The 25,609-nt window shown below is 35.1% G+C and overlaps 1 protein-coding gene and 1 non-coding gene across 4 annotated transcripts; one reads left to right on the top strand and one right to left on the bottom strand.

Moving 5' to 3' along the window:
* Positions 1-47: 47 nt before the first annotated feature.
* Dclre1a (DNA cross-link repair 1A) lies at positions 48-20,160 on the top strand. Of its 3 annotated transcripts, none has more exons than XM_023567322.2 (10): positions 48-277; positions 1,571-2,041; positions 3,270-4,970; positions 6,478-6,611; positions 8,786-8,904; positions 10,574-10,714; positions 12,659-12,804; positions 13,552-13,706; positions 18,429-18,570; positions 19,576-20,160. In XM_023567322.2, exons 2-10 carry the CDS (start codon positions 1,582-1,584, stop codon positions 19,734-19,736), a joined length of 3,159 nt encoding a protein of 1,052 aa, XP_023423090.2. In that variant the 5' UTR covers positions 48-277; positions 1,571-1,581; the 3' UTR covers positions 19,737-20,160. The 3 variants fall into 3 exon arrangements, with proteins under 3 accessions (XP_023423090.2, XP_063100835.1, XP_063100836.1); XM_063244765.1 differs by having other exon boundaries at positions 49-277; positions 370-2,041; XM_063244766.1 differs by having other exon boundaries at positions 114-277; positions 729-2,041.
* On the bottom strand, positions 11,528-11,731 carry LOC111758418 (small nucleolar RNA SNORA73 family). Its single transcript, XR_002792593.1, has one exon. It is a non-coding gene; the product is annotated as a small nucleolar RNA SNORA73 family (small nucleolar RNA).
* Positions 20,161-25,609: the final 5,449 nt, after the last annotated feature.

The following is a 25,609-nucleotide window of genomic DNA, read 5'->3' as shown; positions in this document are numbered from 1 at the left end:
ACCCCGCCCCTTCCCGGCCTCTCGCCGCAGCCCAGCCTGGACATTGAGAATGCCTGATTCAACAGGGCCAAATCCCCTGGCCGCATTCTACAGGCTCTGTGGCACCCGTTCTAACACCTTCCACCTTAGAAACTGCCAAGCTTTAGAATAAAAGTAAAATAAAATAATTTAGTAGGCCAGTTAAAAAAACTTTTTTAAAGCTCTCACGCTTAGACCTGGATCAGCTGATTCGACACGACCCTGGCAGCAGGAACAGTTTCCCGCCAAGACAAGAAAGGTAAGACGAGGGATATGGTGTCTTCCAGAGAGGGGGCTTTTTAAATTGGAATGGCTTTGATTTGTAAACAAACGTTGTGTTTGGTGACCTAGGAGATGTTGAAAGTGCAAGCGCGAATAGACCGTCAGCCGAGCTGGTGAAGAGGGCACAGAGTGGAACGGATGCAGCTGGTGCCTCCCGGGAGCGCCTGCGGGTGGGCGGCCACGTGGGGCTTAGAGGGGGGCTCTGCTCCCTCGAAGGGGAGGGCGTCGGAGACGCTTTGCCCTGCTCGCTGGCCTCGCAGACTCCAAAATCCAAAGAGGGGGAGAACTTGGCACTTGACCTGGGTTTGCCTGCCGACAGACAGGACTGACCACTTATAGGACAGACACACTGTCTTCCACTCTGGGGGACACAGTAGGACCCCACGCCAAACAGGACTTAACATGTTTTCACTTTGTTCATTGTCTAGGGTTATGAGATGCTGCGGGGAGGAAGTGATTAGACGGATTGAAGAAACTGAAATTGTTGACCGTCTAGTAGGCACAGATACAGGCCGTTATGGTTTTTTTGTGTTTGTGAATCCCACAGCACTTTGATTACAGTGTGACTGGCTTTACCAGTAAACTGAGGTAGTCAAGTGCCCAGGGATTGCCGCTGGACTTGTGAATTATTTCGACAATTGTCTACTAGAAAGAGAATGGACAGTAGCTTCACAGCAGTTACTCAAAACTTGTTTTAAGAGAAAATTGTTGAATCTGTGCTTCCCATTGGGGCTTAATTTTTCAAGTATTATTTTTATAAATCAAGACGTAGAAAAAGCCAAAATATCTAAATGAAATAGCGAATAGACCGGTCTGGTGAAGGGGGCACAGAGTGGAACGGATGCAGCTGGTGCCTCCCGGGAGGCATTGAATCTTTTACTGCGTTAGGTACTTTATTTTTGCTTACTTGACTCACAATAAGCGTAAGGTAGATGGTAGTGACATTTAATAGGTGAGCATTCTTTTTTTTTTGTCTTTTTGAGATGGGGTCTTGCTGTGTAGTTCAGGCTACCCAAGAGCTCACTTTGTAGCTGTAAAAACTTTACAGCTGCTACACTGTGATTGATACTTCTAACTTTATTATGGTATAAATGGGGCAGCAAGTGTTCGCAGGTATAATTTTTGTAGTTTGCCAATGTATTGATTGCTAGGCTTTTAGGTTCTCGTCAAGGTAGTAGATTACCTTTTATTAGCAAGTTAACTTTTAAATACTTGTAACAAGAAATGAACACTCAGTTTACTGAAAGTTGATGCCTTTTTTATGATAAAGCCATCTTTGCTATGTTAGAAGACACGTTTTCAGAAGAAGACATCTGGGAATACAAATCTAAAAGAAAACCAAAACCAGTACATACAAATAATTGCACTGAAAATATCCCAAAATCTGTTGAAAAACCAGCAGATGGAAAATGCCAATCAAAACGAAAAGGAAGAAAAGCAAGAACCATAGAAGCTCAAGGGAAGGAGAAAGAACATGAAATAGACCTTGGAGAAAGCCAGACTGTTGTAGCTTCTAGTCAGAATTCCAGTTGTGGAGATGATACTCAGTTGTCCCAGAACAAAGAGACTACTCCAAGAAAGCGTTGGAGGACTCATAAAAACAGACAAGCGTCCCCAAAGATACGTCCAGTTTATGATGGACACTGTCCAAACTGCCAGGTGCCTTTTTCTTCATTACTAGGTCAGACACCTCGGTGGCATGTTTTTGAATGTTTGGATTCTCCACCAATCTCTGATACAGGTAAGATTACAGAAAACGTAGTAAGTAGTCTCAAAATGTCTGGGAAGTCTTGCATTAGGTCAGCCATCTCTATTGGGTGAAACAGCAGGGCCCGTAATAAACCAAAAGAAAACTGAGATAGTATTCCAGTCAATGGTCTGTTTGCAGAGAAAGTTGCAAACCTGAAAACAGCTTAAATACATTTTATAAGTGTCTCAATTAATTTTATAAATATTCATTGAATCTTTTACTGTGTTAGGTACTTTATTTTTGCTTACTTGACTCACAATAAGCGTAAGGTAGATAGATGGTAGTGTCATTTAATAGATGAGCATTCTTTTTTTTTTTTTTTTTGTCTTTTTGAGATGGGGTCTTGCTGTGCAGTTCAGGCTGGCCTTGAGCTCACTTTGTAGCCCAGGCTGGTCTCGAACTCGCAACAATCCTCCTGCCTCGGCCTCCCAAGTGCTGGGATTACAAGCATGGGCTACCACGCCGGGCTAGATGAGCGTTCTTAAAAGTTAAATAAATTACCCAATTTTTAAAATCTTTTTTGGAACTATATAAAGTATAAATACATTCTGGTTTCTAAGCATGGTTATGGTGTATTCTTTATACTAGTGTATAGAAAGAGAAACTGGAAAGTATTTTAGGTGATTAAGAGACACAAAAATGTGCCAAAAGCTGAAGTAATGCTATAGTTATATTATCTTTTAAAATAAATGTCATATTTAGCATGTTGAAAATTGGACTGCATAGATACTGAGTTGGTAAAAATTTGTATATTTTAAAGTTCTCTCAAATTTTTTGGAGAAAATAATATTTGAAGAACAATATAAGAGTATTTAACTTAAATAAATAATATCCAGGCATGGTGGCACCCACTGTAAACCTAGCACTTTGGGAAGCTGAAGCAGGAAGACAGCATATTTGAGTCCCACATGGGGAACTTTGTGAGATCGTATTTCAAAATAAAACATTTAAAAAGAAGTTGGGGATTTAACTCAAAGCAAAGACCCAGGGTTCAATCTTCAGTGCTGCCAAAAACAAAGTTAAAAAAAAAAGGTACCTTGTAAAACCATTTTGGATTAAGTGTTGATATTTTAATGAGTTTTTTGATTGTGCAGTTCATAATAGCTATTGTCTTAAGGCCTCGGAGGAGAACTAATGGTTTTCTATTTACAGGTTTATTTTTAGTGCTAGTGCATCAAAGCTTGTCTTGCAATACCTTTTTCTTTCTTAACATTTTCAGAGTGCCCAGATGGTCTTCTGTGCACCTCAACAATTCCTTCTCATTATAAGAAATTCACTCATCTTCTGCTTGCTCAGAGGAGGGCTGGCAATGATCCCGTCAGTGACGTACCACATGTGCCGGCTGGGAGTTCCAGTGAGACCAAGCCAGCTTTTTCTTTTACCTATGAGGAAAAATGGTCTCTGCCTCAGAAACAAATTGAGAACTTAAAAAATGTTTCAAATGATCCTATGTTGAAGACAAAGAATCTAAAAACATCTCAGCTTACAACTCAGACCAGTAAAAAGGTTTCCTCTTCTACAAATACTCAATCATCCCAGCAAGCTCTATTACAGTCTACAGAACTGGTTAAGAGTGATAAACTGGTAGGAGTTTGTTTGGCTCTTACTGGGAAAGAATCAGAGAGCCAAAGCGCCTCACAACACACAAATTTGCCATTATCAGAAAATGACTTCAGCAGCTGTAAAATCTCCTATTCCCCACTTCAGAGTGATGAGGAAACTTACGATATAAATGAAAAGCTGGGTGATTCACAGCAGGAACTATTTCCTACCAAAAATTCTAAAGATAGCAGCCTAGAAGACCACGACAGCTCTACTGAGTTTAAAAACCTCCATGGTCATTTACTGGGGAATCCAGAGGAAATCTGCCTCAAAATGAATAGCTTCTTAACTCAAGATAAGTACAGTGAAGGACTACATATGTGCAGTGGTCCCAGTGATTCATTTTATTTTGCTTCCCAAGCTAAGAGTGGCATCTCATATGAACCAGCATTCACTAATAATGATTTTCTGATGTGTTCACCTGCATTCTCAGGGGAACTCCCTGCTTCTAATTATCAAACCCCTAAAGCAAAACCTAATGAGCCAGAATTTCACTCATCTCAATCAAATCAACAGAAACAGGTAATTGTAGAATCAGCTGTTTATAATCGAGGTTCTCTGGCATTAGTCAATTATGACTTGTCAAAATCTTTGGAAAGTCAGGGAGGACAGTATCTTTGTTTGCATTCAAGCGAGGGAAAAATTAGAGCACTATCAAGTGAGAACTTCTGTGCTAAAAACAATGCCAATTCAGTATGTGTCTGCAGAAAGACATTAGATGGTATGCCAAACAGTAAAATGACACTTTCAAGTACAGGAAAATCTAGTACATCTACTGCTGCTAAGTCTTCTTTGGAAAAATTGTCTTCTAGTCCTAAAGACAATGCAAGACATTTTAGCAAGGTAATGAAACAAACGGATATAGGTGTGTATTTTGGACTACCACCCAAAAGAGAAGAAAAGAAATCACTGGAGGAAAGTACAGTAGAAATGATTAATTTAAATCCAGTTTCAAGCCCTAATAAAAAGAGGCCCCGGCAGTACAAAAGGAAAGCAGAAAGATCTTTAAGTGACTTAGAATTTGATGCAGAGAATTTAAATGATAGTCAGTTCTCTGTGGAACTGTCTCATGAGAAGTCACAGCGTCAAAGAAAGAGACGTAAAAAGTCAAATTCACAGGAAGAAGCACATCCGAAGAGATCAGGGGATCTTATTAACAGAACAAAATTGGGATCTGGGACAGTCAAATTAAGGGAAGATAAAGTCTTCATAAAATCAACTCCTGGCAGGCTGCAGAAAGACAACGTGAAAGTTTCAGAGTCACCTAATGCAGGGGAATTAAGAAAAAGGACATGTCCATTCTATAAGAAAATACCCGGTAAGTTGGGATATCAGTGTTCAGTGTATCAGCAAAGACACAAAAATTTTTTGCCTTCCTATTCATTGTCTATGGATGTGTGTGTATATGAAATAATTTTTACTCTGTGTACATTGCTTTTAACGATACTTCATGAACTGTTAACATGGTTTTTGCTTTTTATTGTTTTTCTGCATTCAATTCAGCAAGATTTTATTAAAAAACATACTTGGTACACTAGTTACTGTACTAGTTGGATATTACAGAGTACAGGAAAACTGTTAAGTAATAGATAAGCATACTTCAGAAGGAGAAAAGGCATTTCTGTAAGTATAATAAAAGATAATGTCTACACATTGTGAGACTACAAAGAGAATACTAAATGACTTCGGAGAAGAGAATCTTAACAGGTTGTACCTGTCACAATTAATGCCAACCATTTAAAAACCATATTACAATGTAGTTTTTCTGCCTTTTCGTATTCTTACAAATTCTCATGCTTTCAAAGAAGAGTTTTGATAGCAATGTATAGAAGAATGAAGTTTTTTTTAATTGAAGAAAGCAGTAACTTCTGAGAATATACCTTAAGTGGCCAAAATACACTTGGTTTCAAAATAGTTTTGTTAATGTTCTAAGTCTATAATTTGTTTAAAAAAAATTTGCATAGAGAATGGCACCAGTTTTGTTTTTAATAATAATTATGTTTAATTCTCTGTACTTCAAGTGAGCCTGAAACCTTTATGGCGCGTGTTGAGAGTGTTAGTAGTAGTGAGAGCTGTGAAGTTACGCTTAAATGCATTTTGTCTGCCAATACACAGGGTAGTTGTTTTTTGGAACTTTTTATTATTGCCTGTTGAGGGAAATTTCTTCAGCATTTTTCTTACCCCCATACCTACCATCCTCAAATGAAATTCAGGCTATAGAAATACCAATTATCTTTTATTGTACAGTGACCCTTGGAGGGCCACAAACCTTTATAAGATTTGAGATTATAGTGGCCCTCAACCATTTTCACCTCCTTGGAAGCATATCGGTATTGCCCCATGAAGCGTTAATACTTCAGAAGAAATTCTACAACATTCTCCTTTGTTCTTTTGCAGAGGATTTCAGGTGTCCAGAAAATATCATAAAAGTATTAAACAAAACAAAAAAGTAATTGATTTCCAGCTTAGTATTTTTTTTTTTCTTTTTTCTGGTACCGGGGATCAAACTCACGACCACCTGCTTGCAAGGCAGGTGCTGATGCCGCTGTGCTAAATCCCCAGCCCCTAGCTTAGTATTTTTTTAATATTTACTTGTATTTTTGTGTAGTCATTCACAAAAATGTCTCTATAGAAGAATATTTAGTAGACACATAACAAGGCTTACTCTCACCTTTTGCAGTAGTACGCGGTGTAGGTTTGAAATGCATTCTAGTTAAATTGGAGATGAGGTGTGCAGAGGAGAGAGGACTCAGTGTTTATCGTCCAGCCATTACCCTCATTAGCGCTTCTCATCCTGCTGCCTTGGTGTTGGTGTTTCCTTGCAGGAACTGGCTTCACTGTCGATGCCTTTCAGTATGGTGCAATTGAAGGCTGTACAGCCTATTTCCTCACACATTTTCATTCTGATCACTATGCTGGGCTGTCCAAAAACTTCACATTTCCAGTTTACTGTAGTGAGGTAAGTTTTTGTATTCTAAATTCTGAGTTTGTAGATTGCTGTGGGTTTCTAAGTGATGTAATTTAAAAAACAATTAAAACTGTAAGATTATTCTACTAGAAAAGATAAAACAGATTCTACATCAAGACTCTAAATGAGGTAATTTCAACACTTAACAGCCTATTTTTTAAAAAGTTTTATTACTTAAAATTAGATAAACTTTCATGATGTAATAAGAAATCAGTTTCTGATTATGAAAGTGAAAGGGAAAGAAACTGCTCAAAAGAAAGGAACAACTGGGATGAGGAAAAGGAGAAAAGAAAGAAGGGAAATGACTATTAGATAATCATACCACTAATCTCTGTTTGTTCATCAAAAAAAACAGTTCGTGCTTTCATTGTTTGATCATTTTTTCATGCCTACATCTTTTAATCCAAGCCACTACTTTGAAGATAACAATACACAATATATTAACCACTGGTGATATCCTGTTACATTGTTTTAAAATTCTGCATTGTTTTTGTTCTTTTTCATTTTAAACTTTTTTAAAAAATCAGGCACAGAGAGATAATATAAAATAAATACTTTCCTTCAGGAAACATTTTTGAGTGCCTAAATAAATATAAAAGACAAAGTACTTAAGTTCAAGTTTATAGCCTGCAGGGGAAATATTCACAAGTAATTGTAAGTAGAAAAACGAATGGAATTCCTAGGACTATTTATTCTGTTGTGCACTAGGGCAGAGAGAGTATTTCATGGTGAAAGAGAGACCTTAAACTAATTATTAAAATCTGAACATTTTAATCCATTATTGAGGGCTTTAGCCAGAAATTGATTTAATCTTCACACCATTCACGAAGTATCCTCTCTTACTTAGTGAAGCAAATGATGTTTGGAGAGGTTATATGAATGGTCCAAGTCACAGAGGAGGTATTAGCAGAATCCAAATTTGAACGAGGTCTGTCTGATTCCCAGACAGAGGAAAAAGGAGAGAACATACCAGGCAGAGAATGGAATTTGTATGAAAGCACTTGAGAAAGATACTCCAGACTTTTTTAAAAATTTAGGTCGGGTTGCTGGCACAAATATATAATCACAGCACTTTGGAGGCTGAGGCAGGAGGATCACTAGGAGTTTGAGGCCATCCTGGCCTGTGTACTCAGTTCACAGCCAACCTGAACTATGTAGTGAGAACTTGTATCAATAATGAAAACAGAAGACCCAGAAATTTTAGAAAAACTAGTACATGCCATAGCGAGCCACCGAAGATGAATCCCAAGCAATGGGATGAGACCAGTTGACAAGTGATTCTGTGCACCATGCTGAGATTGATGAGCTTTTGACGGGTGTTGGAGAGCCAATGTGTACACAGATGAGTGATACCATCTTTTTAGAAAGTATCTGAAACTGGAAAAGCAGGGAGATTGTTCAGAGGCTATGGTTGTGAACTGGAATTGAAACAAAATATGAACTATGATCAGGATCCTCTAATGTTTTATAATGCATCCCATACTTAGAAAACAGTACTAAAATTTTATAACTATAATACAAAATTGGCAAATTGTCTTTTTATTTGTATACAAAAATAGAAAACAATACTAAAAAATTTTTAAATAAACCATATGGTTTACCACATTGTCTCTTTATTTATACAAAGGATGGTCAGTGAGAGTCTAAATTAATTGTTATCACAGTAAAAGACACTGCCATTAATCTCCCTGAAAGTACTCCCCTTGCAGCAGCACTCTTCCATGTCATTCTTGCCTCTTTCTGAAGCAGTTCTAAAAATTTTCCTTCTGCTACTGCCGAGTGCCATCCAGGAGAAAGGTAGACTTGTAAAACATGATGTGTCTTTATCTACCTGGTCATAGCATTTGGTACTGCACATCTTCTGGCTCTGTCCCAAAGTCAAAAACGACCATGAAAGGTAAATGTTTTGAATTAATTCAAGACATTGAGACACCCACAGCAGTGCAATTGAAGACAGGAAAGAGGAATTCCAGAACTGCTTCAGAAAGAGACAGACTGACAGTGTAAGCCTGTTGAAGTGAGGGAATGTGTTTTGAAGGGGATCAGTGGCAGTGTATCTTTTACTGTAATAAATTTTTAAGGATGCAAGCATTAGCTGTATCTTTTTAGTCGTGCCCATACTTAGTGTTTCACCGAATCAGTCGTAAGCATGTCCTGTTTTGCAGATAACCGGCAGCCTATTGAAAAACAAGCTTCATGTGCAAGAACAGTATATCCACACATTGCCGATGGACACTGAATGTATTGTGAATGGTGTCAAAGTCATTTTGCTTGATGCCAACCAGTAAGTATCTAAGTTGCCTTAGTAATGACTTATTTTTAAAAATTCAAAAGTAAAACACATTGGGTTAAGAATTTTTTTCATAAAAAAAGTTTTTCTTAAAATTGGTGTGCCTGGGTGTGGTGGTTTAGCTCAGTGGCATAAGCACCTGCCTTGCAAGCAGGCGGTCATGAGTTTGATCACCGGTACCAATTAAAAATAAAATAAAATAAAATTGGTATGCTTGATGTTTCTTTTTTTTGTGTGTTTTTGAGACAGGGTCTCGCTATGCAGTTCAGGCTGGCCTTGAGCTCACTTTGTAGCCCAGGCTGGTCTCAAACTCGCAATGATCCTCCTGCCTCAGCCCCATAAGTGCTGAGATTACAGGCGTGAGCCACCATGCCCGGCTTGCTTGATGTTTTTTAAAATTTGAGTAAAACACATTCCTACTTTTAATTTTTTTTATTTTTATTTTTTTTAACTTTTTATTGGTACTGGGGATTGAACTCACGACCGCTTGTTTGCAAGGCAGGTGCTTATGCCACTGAGCTAAATCCCCAGCCCCTCACATTCCTACTTTTAAAAAAAATAACATACCCAATTATAGAATCAGAGAGTAAATATAGTGAAATCTTCCAAGTATTAAAGGACTAAATTATTACTCTTGACATGAAACTCGAACTTTTTAAAAATACATTAATAGCTGGATGTGGTGGCACATCCTGGAGGCAGTAGGATCTTAAGTCAAAGCTCATCCTAGGCAGCTTCGCAAGATTTTGTCTTAAAAAAAAAAAAAAAAAAATGCAGAAGAAACAGGATATAGCCCAGGGTGAAAACTCGGCTTCAATCCCGGTACTGCCAAAGGAGGGAGAGGATAAAAAATTAAACCTTTGTTATGCAGATAACTTTTTGCTGTTTTAATACTTATATAAGTTAACAACTGTAGCCCATTTAGATACCAGAGGTCCTCTGCTTCTGATCCACTGCATTTAAACTAAGAAATCCTTCAGACTTTAAATAAAAAATATTTGGAAGATTTTTTTTTTTTAAATTATTTCTTTCCCCCACCCACCTTCTTAGTATAAAGTATTATCAGCATTCATGTTGCCAAACACAACTATTAGCTATGCTTCTGTTTTTCCTAATATGTCTGTTAATCTCCTATTCCATGGAAATCATAGATACTTAGGGAAAGGAATAGGCCAACACTGTTACTTCAGGTTGTTTTTCATTTTGTCTGCTAGCTCTACTGCTGTTTTTTTTTTTTTTGGTCCCTAACTCGAGTTCTGATTTTTTTAAAGTCAACTTTATTTAAATATTCACAATAAATCACACAGTTAGTATAAACTACTGATCAAGCTGGTATGACTTAGCTCATGCCTCAGAAACATAAAACACTCCACTCATACAAAATATTCCAAGGGCTTAGTTCTCATTTCCCAAAAGGCAACCAAGGCAGAGTCCTAAAGATAAGCCTTTCTTGGGAATATGCAGGGTTTGAACACATGAAGTTGAATCAGTCCTTTCCAGTTCTTTTTATGGTGTAAATTTCCCACAGTTCAAATGTTGTGTTTCCTCAGTAGAATGTCAGTGATCACTAATAAGATGTGTTAATTTATTGATGTTAAAATAGGTACCCTTCATGCAGGTGCTTTACTGTGTAACAAACATGCCTATGAATGTTTGTGTCCAGCTGTCCAGGTGCTGCTATGATTCTTTTCTGCCTTCCTGATGGCACTGTTGTGTTACACACCGGAGACTTCAGAGCGGATCCCAGCATGGAGCATTCCCTTCTTTCAGGCCATAAAGTCCACGTGCTGTACTTAGACACTACGTAAGAGTGGTCTTTAGATGCTGCTTTTTCCCACAGAGAGCCTTTGCTCTGTGTTTTATGAATAATTTAAGCATTTGCTTAGGAGCTTAAGATAATAGTTATTGCCAATTACCATTTCAAGGCTAATTATCAGGGGATGCTGTTTGTAAAAAAAAATATATAATCACTAACAGACAATTTGGTATCATCTGTATTGACTGTGCTTTAATTTTTGTAACTTGTTTTTGAAAATCTTTGTAGCAGAATCCTAGTCCTAAAAGGAGTAGAAAAAATAGCGGTAAGCTTTAGGAAAACACACGCTTAGGTTACCCTTCCAAAGTGTCTGGGTGGGTATTAGGTATAATCGTTAAGAGAAAACTTAAGTATTGAAAATTGCTTTTCTGGGGCTGGGGATTTAGCTCAGCGGCATAAGTACCTGCCTTGTAAGCAGGCGTTCATGAGTTTGATCCCCGGTACCGATAAAAAAAATTAAAAAAAATAAAATAAAGAAAATTGCTTTTCTTTTCCTCCATAAGGTAATATATAATTGACAGCTGTAAACTCCTCATGGATATAAATATAATGGTATAACCCATTATATTTTAAGTATGTATTCTTATTCTCAGCTTTATTAAGATATACTTAATAAAATATATATATATGATGTACAATATAATATATATTAAAATACCTCATCAATTTATTAAAATTTATTATATTAAGTATTTCAAGCTGTATTAAAGGTAAGTAAGTTTCTGTGGGAGATTTTAGTAAAATATGGTCTTTTTACAACCAGTTTTCTCACAGCAAGTTATTTTTCCATTCTTTTTTTTTCATTGTTTCCTGCATGGTTTATCTCCTCAGTCACTGTCCAAAGGACTCTGAGAAGTTGTAGGACTATGCAGGTGCAGACACAAGGCCCAGCTTCTTCTCCAACATTGTGGAAAGGAACTGTACACCAGGGGGCAGAGCCCTATGCTCCCCTGTGCCACCTGGACAGAACCCGGGGAGAGTGACCTCCCGGGGTATCCACGTGGGATATTTTTCCATTCTTTTATATCTACTTTAAGTAATAGATAAATTAAGAAAATAAATTTTCTTTGTGAGTGTGTTTTTGAAGAAAAGTTGGAAGATTTTTTTCCCTCTTTCCTGATATTTGACTAGGGAAACAGTTTTGCTACATTTTAGTGAAGTGGTACATATTTTTCATATAAAACAGATACACGTAGTAGCTTAATTGGTGTTACTATAGTTAGGCCCAACTGGAGCTATTGTAGTCCTGTAATGCTACATTTTATTTCTGTATCTGTAAGAAGAGGTAATATCCATGGGAATATCCATTAATTTTAAAAACTACATCAAAGTCATATTCACTTTTATTATTTTAATTTTTTATTAGATCAAAATTCCTTAATCTAAATATAATCCTTTTCAGTATATTTTGTTATATACTGTTTGGGGTTTAAAACTATATATATATATATATATATATATATATGTTTATACAAGACCTGAAAAATTATAAATATTCTTAGAGGAAAAAAGGTCTTCAAAAGACTACTTTACTTGGGTGTGGGGGCACGCTCCTGTGCTTCTAGCACTCAAGAGACTGAGGCAAGAGGATCATTGCAGATTTGAGACCAGCCTAGGCTACAAAGTGAGCCTAAGGCCAGCCTGAGCTGCATAATGAGACTTTATCTTAAAAAGAGGGAAAAAAAAAAAAACTTTTTTGAGGCTGATAAAAGAAGTATAATTAAAATACACATTAAAAACATCATAATTCCATCATAAATTGGCAATAACTGTTAACAAACATTTTAACTCCAGTGAAATAACTGATATTTTAATATACTGCTGTTGTATATAGTTTTTAAGTTTGTTTTTTAAAATTGAATCCAAGTTTAGAGCTGTGGTCAGTATAGCTTTCTTACTCTTTTTTAGTAAGTACATATTTCTGTATTACAGATATTGCAGCCCAGAATATACTTTTCCATCTCAGCAAGAGGTTATCCAGTTTGCCATCAACACTGCCTTTGAGACTGTAACTCAAAACCCACGTGCTCTTGTGGTCTGTGGCACTTATTGTATTGGCAAAGAGAAAGTCTTCCTAGGTAAGTGGTAGAGCTGTATCTAATTTACATTAATATATTATAAAGATCAAATTCTTTTTGCATGAAGCCCCATTAGTCTCTCTACTTGTACATTTGAAATTTATTTCTTGAAATTATCCAATATTCCCTTTGAAATTGAAGGAAAATTTAATGTGCTTTATACATTTAGACTTGGAAAGGTTTTAAAAAAATATTTGGCTAAGTATGTTTGTCTTAGCCTTTGAAGTCAACATTTAAAAGCAAATGTCCATGTTACACTATTTTAATTAGTTTTGAAAAATGACTAAAGCATATGTGTATTATTTTTGAGGATAACTATAAGTAAATTATTTTACAGGACCGTTTAAGTTTTGTTTTTCAGTTGTTTATATGTTTATTTCTAGTTTATCTAGATAGCATTGTGCTATTTTTGCATAATATCCCCTCTTTTTAAGTATAGTTATATTACGTCAAATGTTGAGATATGACCTCAACTCTTAGGCCAGGGTTTTTAACTTCTCCCACATTTAGTTTCTTTCTTTCTACACCTTGGTACAATAAGCACTTAAAAAACAAGTTCTTTGGTTTCTTTCACAATTTATTCCACAATTAACCAGTACGATGATTCATCCATTAAAGGCACTATGGTATAAATGTGAATGTTTTGAAATTGTTTTTATTTGATAAATTCTTATTTTAAAACGTAAGTTGCAATTTCTTTTCACAAACCATAAGTTTACTATTTTTAACCTTTTACTTTGTCTATAGCCATTGCCGATGTTTTAGGTTCAAAAGTGGGCATGTCTGAAGAAAAATATAAAACATTACGCTGCCTCAATATATCAGAAATTAATTCCCTCATCACTACAGACATGTATAATTCTTTGGTTCACCTTCTCCCAATGATGCAGATTAATTTTAAGGTAAGCATTCAAGGGCTAATTCTAAGGAAAAACCCGATCTAAGATTATAAAGTAGAATCACAATTTACCTTCATTTAACTCCAAGGAATTCAATTATAGTAGAATATCATCTATAGTAAAACTTGCCCTAACATTTTTTCAAGGGACTTTTTAATGTTTTTAGTTTTCTGTGTGTGCAGCTCTCCAGAATAATTCATATGCCTACCGGGATCTTAGAAAAATGGCATTCAGGAAGGAACAGGAATAAAGTACGCAGCAGTAAGGTCATTCAGACCTTCTGTCTCCAAATCATTTTCTAGTCTTTCTGAGTGAGTGGGGAAATGAGAAGAATTCTGAGTTCTTACTTTTTTTCAAATCATTCCAATCTGTATTAATATTAAGCCTGTGTAACACTGACATATGTTGAAAATTTACTCATTTTGAAGCAGTGGGAGTAGAAGCTGAGAGAAAGTTCTAGCATTAGTTCCAAGGTATAAACTAAAATATGTACGATGTGACCTGTGATTTGAGAGCTTTTCTGTCAGGTTTACTTATGCACTAATTGAAGTTTATTCCATTTATTAACATTTTGACACTGGGCAATGAAATATATCCAACCTGTGTGTTAAGTGTGATTCCAAATATAATACACAAAGAAATTTGTTTTCACTTTCCTGTAACATTCATGAAGTGACTTTTATGGAGGTTTTTTAAATAGGATGCTGACCATTGTTTTCATCTTAGCGATCATATCTGTTGTGTTTTAAAACAAAACAAATGTTTTAGGACTATTCCTTAAGTAAGGAAAATCAGTTTGATAAATCCTTCAAACTTAGTGACCCAACAATCCCAGCCCAATGTTAATGCCCAAGAAAATTGAAACCATATATCTGCACAACATTTCTGCAGAATTGTTTGTAGCATTATCCAAAAGTAAAAACAACCTAGATGCCTGTGAAATAATGAATGAATAATTAAAATGGGACAAAGCCATAAAACAACACTGTTCAAGTATTGAGTAATGAAGTTCTAGTACTTACCGCTATGTATGAACCTTGAGAACATTATTCCAGGTGTAAAATGCTGGCCACCAAAGTGCATGTGTGGTATGTATTCTCAGTATGTGAAGTGTTCAGAATATGTAAATGTATAGAGACTGAAAATAGGTTAATGGTTGCAGAGTTCGAGGGAGAGGAAATGGAACATGACTGCCAGTGGTACCAGGTTGCTTTTTGGGATAATGTAAATAAATGGTCTATAATCAGATAGTGGGGATGGTTACATAACTTCGTGAATATTCTGAAAATTGCTGAATTGATCAGTTAGGAAGAAGTTGGCAACTAGCTTCCTTAGAGCCAAAAGCATAAAACAAATGATGAATGAGAAGTGAGAAAATGGAGATCAGAAGCTCAGAATGTGGTTGCCAAGAGGAGTCAGATAATGTTGATGGCCCGAGGGAGCTTCACAGAAGGGTTTTATCATTAGAAATGAAAATTTTTATGTTAAGTGATTGCAAGAAACTAAAATACATGAGATAAGTTAGTAATTGATGAAGTAAGGTTTCTGAGCAGGGTCTGGAACATAGGTAAAGAGATTCATCACTTGTAAGCAGTTTTCTGACAGTTCCCCCACAACTTGCCACGTTACGGTTTTCTGACACACATGATCTTCTAGAGAGCATATATTTACAAACTAAAACAAGAATTAAAGCTTCAGACAATTGAAAGCTCAAGTACAGTTTTTTATATGAGAATTAAAATTGGTTTTAATGATTCAGAAATGTTCGCTACATATATATATATGCATGCACACACAATCAAACCTTAGATTGCAAGTAACTTGGTTCATGAGTATTCTGTGAGACAAACATTTGTAAGACATTTTAACTTGATGAATGATGTCTTGCAATATGAGTTTTATGATGCAATGAATATCACATAATCACACTGGTTTTCTCTCCTCTCTCTCTCTCTCTCTCTCTCTCTCTCTCTCTCGCTCTCGCTCTCGCTCTCGCTCTCGCTCTCTGCCCCTCTCTCTCCCTCCCTGTCTCTGTCCCTGTCTCTCTCACTGCTTTTGTATACAAATGTGTTGCATTTTAAGCAGAATGAATTAGTCTTACAAACCAAGGTTTTTGTGTATGTAATATGGCTAGTGTCCCTGGAAAAGGGATGATCTGGTGGCAGGTCTGTATTTTTAATAGTAAGTTTGTATTTTACCACGTCTATGAATTTATACTAAAAACGGAGTCCTTTGTGAGAAGATCATGTCTCAGGCTCCTAAATGATCAGAACTAGAGAAAACCAGGAAAGGGTAAACAGATCCAGGAGTGCAGTACTACTCTGAGAGGCTGAGACAGGAAGACTGCAAGTTTAAGCCCTGCCCCCCAGCAACTTAGTAAGACTCTTTCTCAAAATTAAAGAAATGAAAATGGTCCAAGGATATAGCTCAGTGCTGAGTCCGTGGATTCAACCGTACCACCAAAGGAACAAATGAAAAAGGCAGACAGTTTCCACTGAAAAAGACCCAAAAGCTAGGGCTTGTGTACTGTCTGCCTGTTAGACTATGGATTTCTAGAAGGTAACATCTGTGTTCCCTTCCCTCTACTCTGGCATTCTGGGCATAATACTGGAGAAGATACTTAATATAACCTCCTTTTCCTCTATTAAAATGACCAAATATTGATCACATTCTTTGAAGATTATTTAGTCTTCAGAACACAGATGTAATAGTACACTAGTTGTGGTTGTGCACATCTGGGATCCTTTACTCAGGAGATCACAAGTGTGAGGCCAGCCTGGGCAAAGACCGTGTCTCCAGAATAAAGCAAAACACTCAGGTACGATGGAAAGTGATGGTTATCATAATGCTATATTTCGGTTAATAAATAAAACCAAATGTTTCCCAGCCAAAAGTAGTTTTGTTGTAGATGCAATGACTTTTTGTGGAAAAATAAACTTAATCAGTTTTCAAAATGTCCAAGGCATTCTTTAGTCTTTGAAATGCTGTCAGTACTATTGATATAACAATCATATTACTATATTAAATATAATAATATCAATATCTCAGAGTCCTGCGGTTTACCACTACCTCTGATTTAGACCTGATTGACTGAATGTGATGAAATATTGTGACAGTAATGCTGCAGGTGATGATTTGCATACTAAAAAAAATAACTCTAGTGACATTGCCAAGCATTTTTCTCATAAACTTGTGCTAGCAAACTGAAAGAAACAGTCATAAATTAGGAATTTTGTTTTGACTAAACTATTTATAATAAGTTTTCTCATTAGAGTAGTTCTGATATTATAGAAAGTGGACAACTTGTGGTTTGCTGGCAGTCTTTTCTGTAGGTTTCCCTTACATGATAACCTAAGTTTTTGCTTGGAGCACTAGACTATGCCACATGATGTTTCTGTGGCAAGGCAAACTTATAAAATCAAGAATGTATTTAATTCCCCCAGGTACTTAGCTATCTGTGCTGTTTATGTTTTGTGTTGCTGGATATAAAACCCAGGGCTTCACACACATGCTAGGCAAGTTACTTTGCCACTAAACTACATCCCTGCCTAATCCTGGATATTTCTGAAGACAGACAGGAATGGATAGATTTGATGGCATATTTTAAAAACTGTATTCTTGAGTTGATGGTATTACATGTATAATTGCTTTAATCCATGGTCTCCAGTTATTTATCTGTGAGTCCAAGATGAAAAAGAATAGTAATTAAGCAAGTAATAGCGTATTAGCTAGGGCTTAGACTTAACAAGACAAAAACTTGGAAGTTTGCAGGGCCAGGGATCTTGGAATGGGAATTTTTGCATCCAAGTTTTTTTTTTTTTTTTTGATGGGCCCATTAGTTAGAAATGTGACTGTTTTGTTCAAGATATTCTTATATTGGCTTTAATTTAATGAGAGGATATTGTTTGATACAAAAGAGAACTTAGAAGATTGTTACTTCAACAAAGTGAGTTGTATTATTACTCATTCTAAGCTTTTGAAACTGGTTTTAATCTTAAAACTAAATTTTGGGGTTTTTAAAAAAAATCCCTTTATTTACTGTTATCTAATTGAATTTCTCTTAAGTTTCAGAGACTGCATTTTGAACATTGAGCTTCTGAGTTTTATCAAATAACATCATTAATTATGACTTCGGTGTGGAGAAGTTCTATTAAAAATTTAAGAGGAGCATAATATTTCCAATTGTAGTAGTGTGAAAGTTTGGAAATTAATCTAGTTCATGTCAAAAAGGCTAGAAAGAATAAACCCCTGAGAAGAACGCTATTATGCATCTTTAAAATGCGTGTCTGTTGTCACATATACTACCCTTCTTACATACACAAGTCTTTCCTGTGTCTCTGTCTTCTGAGTTTATTTGCATGGAGTCACATTCCCATTAGGATGTTTTCCATCGCTACTATTAGTCTCTGAATAGTTCGATTTGTGTAGCATTTTTTAAACTATCGGAATCATAATTTCCTTATATATAAATATTGTTCAAGTTACTTCATCATACTTTTTTTCAGTTAATGCCTAAGCTTGTTTGCATAAGTGAAGTTTTTTTCAGTGATTTTATTTCTTTAAAAATGTGGCACTAAAAAAAAAGTTATTGTAAGCTAATCTTATCAAATAAGAATTCCTTATGACTATGCCAAGTGTAATGTCTTTAATCATTTAATGCCACATTACTTTACCATTCACTGTTTACCATTACTATTTAATCAATGTACTATTTTTATTTAACAGAATTTACAAAGTCATTTGAAGAAGTATGGTGGAAAATACAACCAGATTTTGGCTTTTCGACCGACAGGATGGACCCATTCTAATAAGTTAACTCGCATAGCAGATGTTACTCCCCAGACCAAAGGAAATATTTCAATATATGGTATAGTTATTAAGCTTTCTTCTTGCTTTCAATGTTGATGATTACTTTCATGGTTTTAAACAGTGTTGAAAAACAGATATAAGAAAAAGAATTTAACAATTCAAGTTTCAAATATTACTACTATTCTACACCTCTGGCCCATTGTAAACTGACATACAGGAGTAGATAAATGAGGTGATACGGATCACCTCATTTCTGTAGTCAGTGCTACTTAGAGAAGACTGTAGAATTATTTGAAAGGGAAGATACTATGGATGTCTAAAAAATAACGGAACCTAAGCGATGCCCTGAGGATGCAAGCAGGAAGGAGATGAATGATTAGATCTGGTGACTGGAGAAGGAACAGACTTGACTTCAGCATTTTCATCCCTTGGAAGAAGTTTACCATTGCCCTCCAGCCAGCTGAGTACACTGCTGGCTAAAGGAAACATGTTTGGTGACTTTAAACCAGTGGCTCACATTAACTTCTGAAGACCCTAGTTTACTCAAAACAGGACCCCTCCAGACCTTCTGTACTGCACTTTATCTTTGCTGAAGAAAATAAAGGGATTTTTAGGATTTTGTTTTCTTTTTTTAAAATATTTTTGTATATGTAAATCTTGAGACTAGAACCTGCTTGTTTGTGTTAGAAATCAACAGATCTAGAAACCAAGAATCTACCATTTGTTACTCCTCATATTTTATTCATATTTCATCCAGATTTTCCCAAAATCCATAGCTAAGTGTTTAACAAGATTGTTTAAAAAGAGCAAAATGCTAATTACTCCTGTCTAGGAGTGCATATTATTAACCAAACACGTAGAAATGTATTAGGTGTTCTAATTTGTAAGCTTTATGTCATTTTAATGTTTTAGACTTTATTATCCACAAAAGACACCAAGTTTTCTTATCAGAACTAAAGAACAAAGGAGTTTTTTCACAATACTCTACATTGCTTTTCTGTTTTAGTTTATACCTGAGTTTTTATTAGATTTAATTGGCAGTATCTTTTCTTTGGTCTTTCAGGAATTCCTTATAGTGAACACAGCAGCTACCTAGAAATGAAACGTTTTGTCCAATGGCTGAAGCCTCAGAAAATCATTCCTACTGTAAATGTTGGCACCTGGAAATCTCGGAGCACAATGGAGAAGCACTTTAAAGAATGGAAGTTTGAAGCTGGATATTGATGATACAGTAGAGGACTCAAGAGAAGTTAAGTGTCTTGGATGTAGCTTGTTAGTAGTTAAGTCTGTAGTAATATGAAATACATGTTGATATAAACCCCCACATGAAGATCACTCATACAGTTTTTCTCATTTATATTCGAATAACATATTCATGGTACTTAATGCCTCTCTGCGTCATCAAAGATAACTGAGTTGAATCTCCCTAGCATCCTTAATTTTTTTTCCTTCCCTCCATGGAGAGAGGGTCACATTCTGCACCCAGCCTTAGGGAAAGAAACAAAAGCAGGTTCAGGGACCAAAAAGAGTCATAGTACTGGATAACTAGACTGAAAGCATAATATGTAAGTAATTATGTATCTTTAAAATTACAATATAAAATTTTTATATATAACATTATTTTAAATAAAAATTGTTATGAAATATGCTTGATGTCTTCATGGGTTTTGTTTCATTTAGAACACTTCTGCTTTGTAGAGCACTTTTAGGTTCACAGCAAAACTAAACACAGAGTCCTATATGCCTTCTGCCCTACATTTATATCCTCCCCCGTTATCATCGTTCCTCATGAGAGCAGGTTTGTGGCAGTTAATGAGCTTATCTTGACTCATCGTAATCCCATAGTGCAAGGTTCCTTGTCAGTGTTCTATGTTCTGTGACTTTGACAAATGTGAAACGACACATGTCAGTCGTAATACACAAACTTTCGATTGTCCTAAAAATCCTACGTGCTGTACTTGTTTATTCCTTCTTCATAACCCTGGGCAATCACTGATATCTTTACTGTCTTCATAGTTTTACCTTTTCCAAAATGTCATATAGTTGAAATCATATAGATGGTACCCCTTTTTGTTTGTTTTTTTAAATCAGGGTGTTGTTAGGTAGTCCAGGTCAACCCCAACTCCCAGTCCTACTTCTGCCTCCTGAGTGCTAGGATTATAAGCATTACCACCATGGCTGGCCAGTAGATTGGCTTCTTCTGCTTAGTAATGTGAAGTTAAATTCTTCTGTGTCTTTTCTTGGATGGATAGCTCAACTTTAGTGCTGAACATTATCCCTTTGTCTCAATTTACCAGAGTTTGTTTATCTCACAAAAAGACATCTTGTTTACCCTCAGGTTTTACAATTTTGAATAAAACTAGAACAAGCATCCATACGCAGTTCTTGTGTGAAACTGTTATGAACCCCTTTGAGTACTGCTGGCTCATATGGTAAGAATATGTTTATTTTATAAGAAACTGCCAAACTGTCTTCCAAAGTGGCAGTACCATTGTGTATTCCTACTGGTAAGGAATGAGAGTTTTATTGCTCCATATCCTCTGTAGTGTTTGGTGTTTTCATACTAGATTTTGATCATTGTAAATAGTTATAAAATGGTTTCTCATTGTTTTAATGTATATGTCCCTAGTGGCATTTAGTGTGGGGTATTTTTTCATGTGCTTATTTGCTATCTGTATTTCTCTTTGTTGTATCTGTTCAGATCTTTTGCCTATTTTTAAATTAGATTATTTTTTTATTCTTAAATATTAAAAAATTATTTGTATGTTTTGAATTACATCCTTTATCTGTTATATCTTTTGCAAATATTTTCTTCTAGTCACGGCTTCTCTCCTCATTATCTTCACAGTGTTTCACTGGGCAGAAATGTTTAAGTCTTTTTAATTTTAATGAAGTCTGACTTGCTAAGTATTTCTTTCATGGATCATGGTTTGGTGTTGTGTTTAAAATCTCATTGCCAGTTCCAAGATCATTTAGATTTTCTCCTACGATATCTTCAGGAATTTTTATAGTTTTGTGTTCCGTGTTTAGCTCCATGATTCATTTTGAGATAATATTTGTGATGAGTTTAATCTTTCTGTATGTGAATGTCCAGTTGTTCTGGTACTATTTATTTAAAAAATATTGTTCTTTCCATTTTATCATCTTTGCTTATTAGTGTATTCTTTCATCAATTTCACATTTTCTTGACAACTAACTTTAGTCTGAGTCTTCCAATTTTGTTCTCTTCCAATATTATTTTGACTTTTCTTTCTCTTTTGCCTGTCCATATATATTTTATAGTTTGTTCATATCCTCAAAATAAGTTGCTAAAATTTTTATTAGGATTGTGTTCAACTTTTAAATCAATTTGGGGAAAATTGACATCTTGACAGTATTGAATCTTTCTATCTGTGAATGTGAAATATTTTCTATTGTTTTTTACCTATGAGAGTTGTATAGTTTTGCTCATAAAAAAGTTATATCTATTTTTTCTTAGAATTATTCCTAAATATTTTTGGTGCTAATAAAAATGGTACTGTATTCTGAATTTCAAATTCTACTTCTCGTTGCTATTGTGCAGGAAAAAATGGACTTTTATATATTAAGTTTATATCTTGCAACTTTGCTAAGATTGCTCAGTTTTCTACATATTGGATGGTGTCATGTATGAACAAAGGCAGTTTTATTTCTCCGTTCCCAATTGTTATGCATTTTTTCTGTTTTATTGCAATAGGTAGGACTTTCATTACAGTGTTAAAGAGGAGAGGGTAGAGAGTGTATCTTTGTCTTATTCCTGGTATTCCTTGGAAGTCTTCTAGCTTCTCACTGTTAAATATGATGCTAGCAACAGAGTTTTTATAGATAGTTTTTAATCAGTATGAGGAACTTTCCCTTTTGATAGTTTACTGATCATCAGTGGATATTGGATTTTGTCACTTGCTTGCTCTGAGTCTATTGATATTATCGTGTGATCGTTCTTTTTCAGACTTCAGTGTGATGAATTACATTAATTAATTTTCAAACTAGTTTTACACACGTAAGTTAAATCCCAGTTAGTTTTAATGTATAATTATTTATATATTGTTGAATTCAGTTTCGTTGAGAATTTTTATGTCTGTGTTCATGCGAAATACTGTTTACGTGGTTCTCTTATGGCTTTGTATGGTTTGGTAATAGGGTAATGCTAGCTTCAAATGATTAGGGTTTAGTCTTCCTAGTTCTGTTATTTGAAAGAGATTTTAAAGAATTGGTATAATTTCTTTCTTAGAACCCACCAGTGAACCATCTAAGCATGGCACTTTCTATTTTAAAAATTAATTATTATTGATTTATTTAATAGCTATTTCCCTAGTCAGATTGCTGTCTCCTCTTAAGAAAGTTTTGACAGGTTGTATCCTACAAGGTACTAGCCCTTTTCATTTAGGTTATCAAATTTCTTTTGGCTATTAGGATTTATAACCATGACATCCATACTTCCTGTAGAATTTCAAGGAAAATAATTCAACATTTGACTTTAAGATGATTCAGAGAGCCTCCATAATCACCCAATAAAACATGTAGAAAAGTTTGCATGGATGGTGTTTATCTGAATTCTTTACTTGAGACAAATAACTGTAAGTTTAAATTGAAGAGTTACTGTTTTTAAAGTAAGACTGTATAATTTAAGATCTTCATCTCTCCCCATAAATTAACTAGTTGATCCAAAGTGAAAATTTTAGACCAATGCATGTTTTAAAATAGTTTCTACAGTATCTAACTAAGAAACCTGTTAGAGGGGCTGGGGATTTAGCTCAGTGGCATAAGCACCTGCCTTGCAAGTGTGCAGTCGTGAGTTCGATCCCTGGTACCGATAAAAACAAAAAAGGCAAAAAAAAAAAAAAAAGAAACCTGTTAGTGTAATGAATATATGTGTATTTTTATGTATAGTTTTCTATTAAGGTTAGCACTGAAATGAATTTAGGAATTTCTTTTTTTTTTATTTTATTTAAAAGGGAAAAGAGCAAAAACAAAACAGTGTAAGGGTACAATTAATACAGAACTACAAAAAAAAAAAAAAAAACAGTAAGAAATCACCAGTTAATTGATTACAATTATCTTCCTAGAGACAGTGGCTCAAGTCACAGTATCAAAGCATACAAAGTAGACATTCAAACAGTGAGGCTGCAAACAGTTGTGTTCAATGGTCCAACCAAAAACATTAATATGGGCATCTATTTAACACCCCTAAACACATTTGCAGTTGTATACTTTAGAGCACTTTTTTTCCTCTCTTTTTTACAACAAAATTTATACATTTTGGGTTTTATTACTCCTTAGTTCTTATTACTTTTTTTTTTTGGAAGAGAATAAAGTCAAATATGGCAAAACAAAGCTGTCAGTCGAAACCAAGGATAGACATAGGCCATGATGTAAAAACAGAGTACAAGGTTATCAACAATGGTTACCATAATGCCTCTTGCTTCCTTAAAAAGAATTGTCTATCTCAGTAGGTATTATAAAGTTGAACAAAACAGTAGAGAACAAGACCAATAAAACCTAAACCTTGTAAACACTACAGGACTTCCAAAGAAGATAATAGTCAAACCAGAATGGGCATCATAGTGAATCTTATTGCCTTCAAAGTAGTTGCCTATACCTTCAAAATTGATACTATCATACAGAACGGAACAGAGTCTAATCAGTCAAAACAAGATAGTGGGAGTATTACAGGACTTCAAATCAAGTTAATAGGAAATCAAATAAGTTACTATAATATATCCTGCTAATTTTTTTGATTTTTCCCATTAATTAAAAAAATCATAAAAAATAACTAAATAATTTTTTTAATGAATAAGGAAGAGATTCAGATAAAAGAGGGCATAACATCATAACAGTACAGGTCAAAGCATGACAGTTTCAGCAACCTAGTGCTTCACCACCAAATAACCTGGTTTAATAGTAGTTACCATAGTGTCTTTTCCCTTGAAATATTTTAATATAACTTCATATACTATAGCTTCAAACATCAAGTCAGTGTAAAACCATTCAGGTGGATGAAAGCATTGTAGGGTTTTATTTCTTGATAATTGTTTTCATAGAAACATTCACAGAAAATTTCCAATAATTTTACTCATTAGAAGAATAGTATTTTTCATGAATGTTATTTTTATAAGCTTTTATTTTACTTTATCATGAAGATTGAGTTCTGAGGGGCTGGGGTTTTAGCTCAGTGGCATAAGCGCCTGCCTTGCAAGCAGGCAGTCGCGAGTTTGATCCCCGGTACCGATAAAAAAGAAAAAGACAAAAAAAAAAAAAAAAAAGATTTAGTTCTGAGAATCATATTTAGGGGGAGAAAAACAGAATCCTGTAGTACTGCTTAACTGTATTCTCAGTTAACTTCATTTACAAATTTAAGTTTTTAATTTAATTTTTAATTGGCCTGATATTTTAAGCTTTTTGAAGTTATCAAGAGTTGTAATTAGAAAAACTAATCTATCATTATACATATTTGATGGTTAAGTTATTCAGGGTCATTTTATTTATCAATTTTTCCTAGGGCTGTCATTTTTTAATTGGTAAAATTGTTTTCAGGATTTTGAATGTTTTACTCTGAGAACTCAAGTCACGTTGTTTTAAAAGCAGCATCAGCTTTTTTATTATCCTGTGCGCAGACATCTTTTACACAACCCTCACTATTTGTGGCAGCTTGGAATGATTTTGTTTCATTTATTGCTGCAAAATGACATTTAGGGGCCATGCAAAATAGTTTTGTAAATAAGTAACAACCAAACCCAGTTTTCTAGGCTTTTTTGAGAGCTATATATGAAATTTTTAGTTCTAATACTTAACACTATGTCAGGTAAAATTTTTCCTTGTCATAGTGAAATGAAACAAATCTATCGCCAACCCAAAATACAGGGGTGGCAACTCTTATCATTTTCTCCGCCTCAAAAAAAAGTAGAAAGAAGAGAAAGTAGAATCAAGCCAACAACAAGGGAAATAGCTTACTTTCCCTTCAACCTGTTCAGAAAGCTTCTTTACAATCTTTTCTAGCATCAAACATTTTATTACCAGGTCCGGTGAAATTCAAAAGGATGATTGCAACTTCTTAGGACACTAATCTAATGGAAAACCTT

This window comes from Cavia porcellus, unplaced genomic scaffold, assembly GCF_034190915.1.
Source record: "Cavia porcellus strain 051 isolate PalLab524CR breed Dunkin Hartley unplaced genomic scaffold, mCavPor4.1 scaffold_2, whole genome shotgun sequence".
In the NCBI taxonomy this organism is placed as follows: Eukaryota; Metazoa; Chordata; class Mammalia; order Rodentia; family Caviidae; genus Cavia; species Cavia porcellus.
This window is presented reverse-complemented; position numbering and strand designations above follow the sequence as displayed.

Bases quoted from the DNA above. Each gene is read 5' to 3' on its own strand.
- Dclre1a (XM_023567322.2), top strand. From the start codon at position 1,582: ATGTTAGAAGACACGTTTTCAGAAGAAGACATCTGGGAATACAAATCT. The intron at 8,905-10,573 runs GTAAGTATCTAA...GTTTGTGTCCAG, and splicing joins ATTTTGCTTGATGCCAACCA to CTGTCCAGGTGCTGCTATGA. The intron at 13,707-18,428 runs GTAAGCATTCAA...TTTATTTAACAG, and splicing joins TGATGCAGATTAATTTTAAG to AATTTACAAAGTCATTTGAA.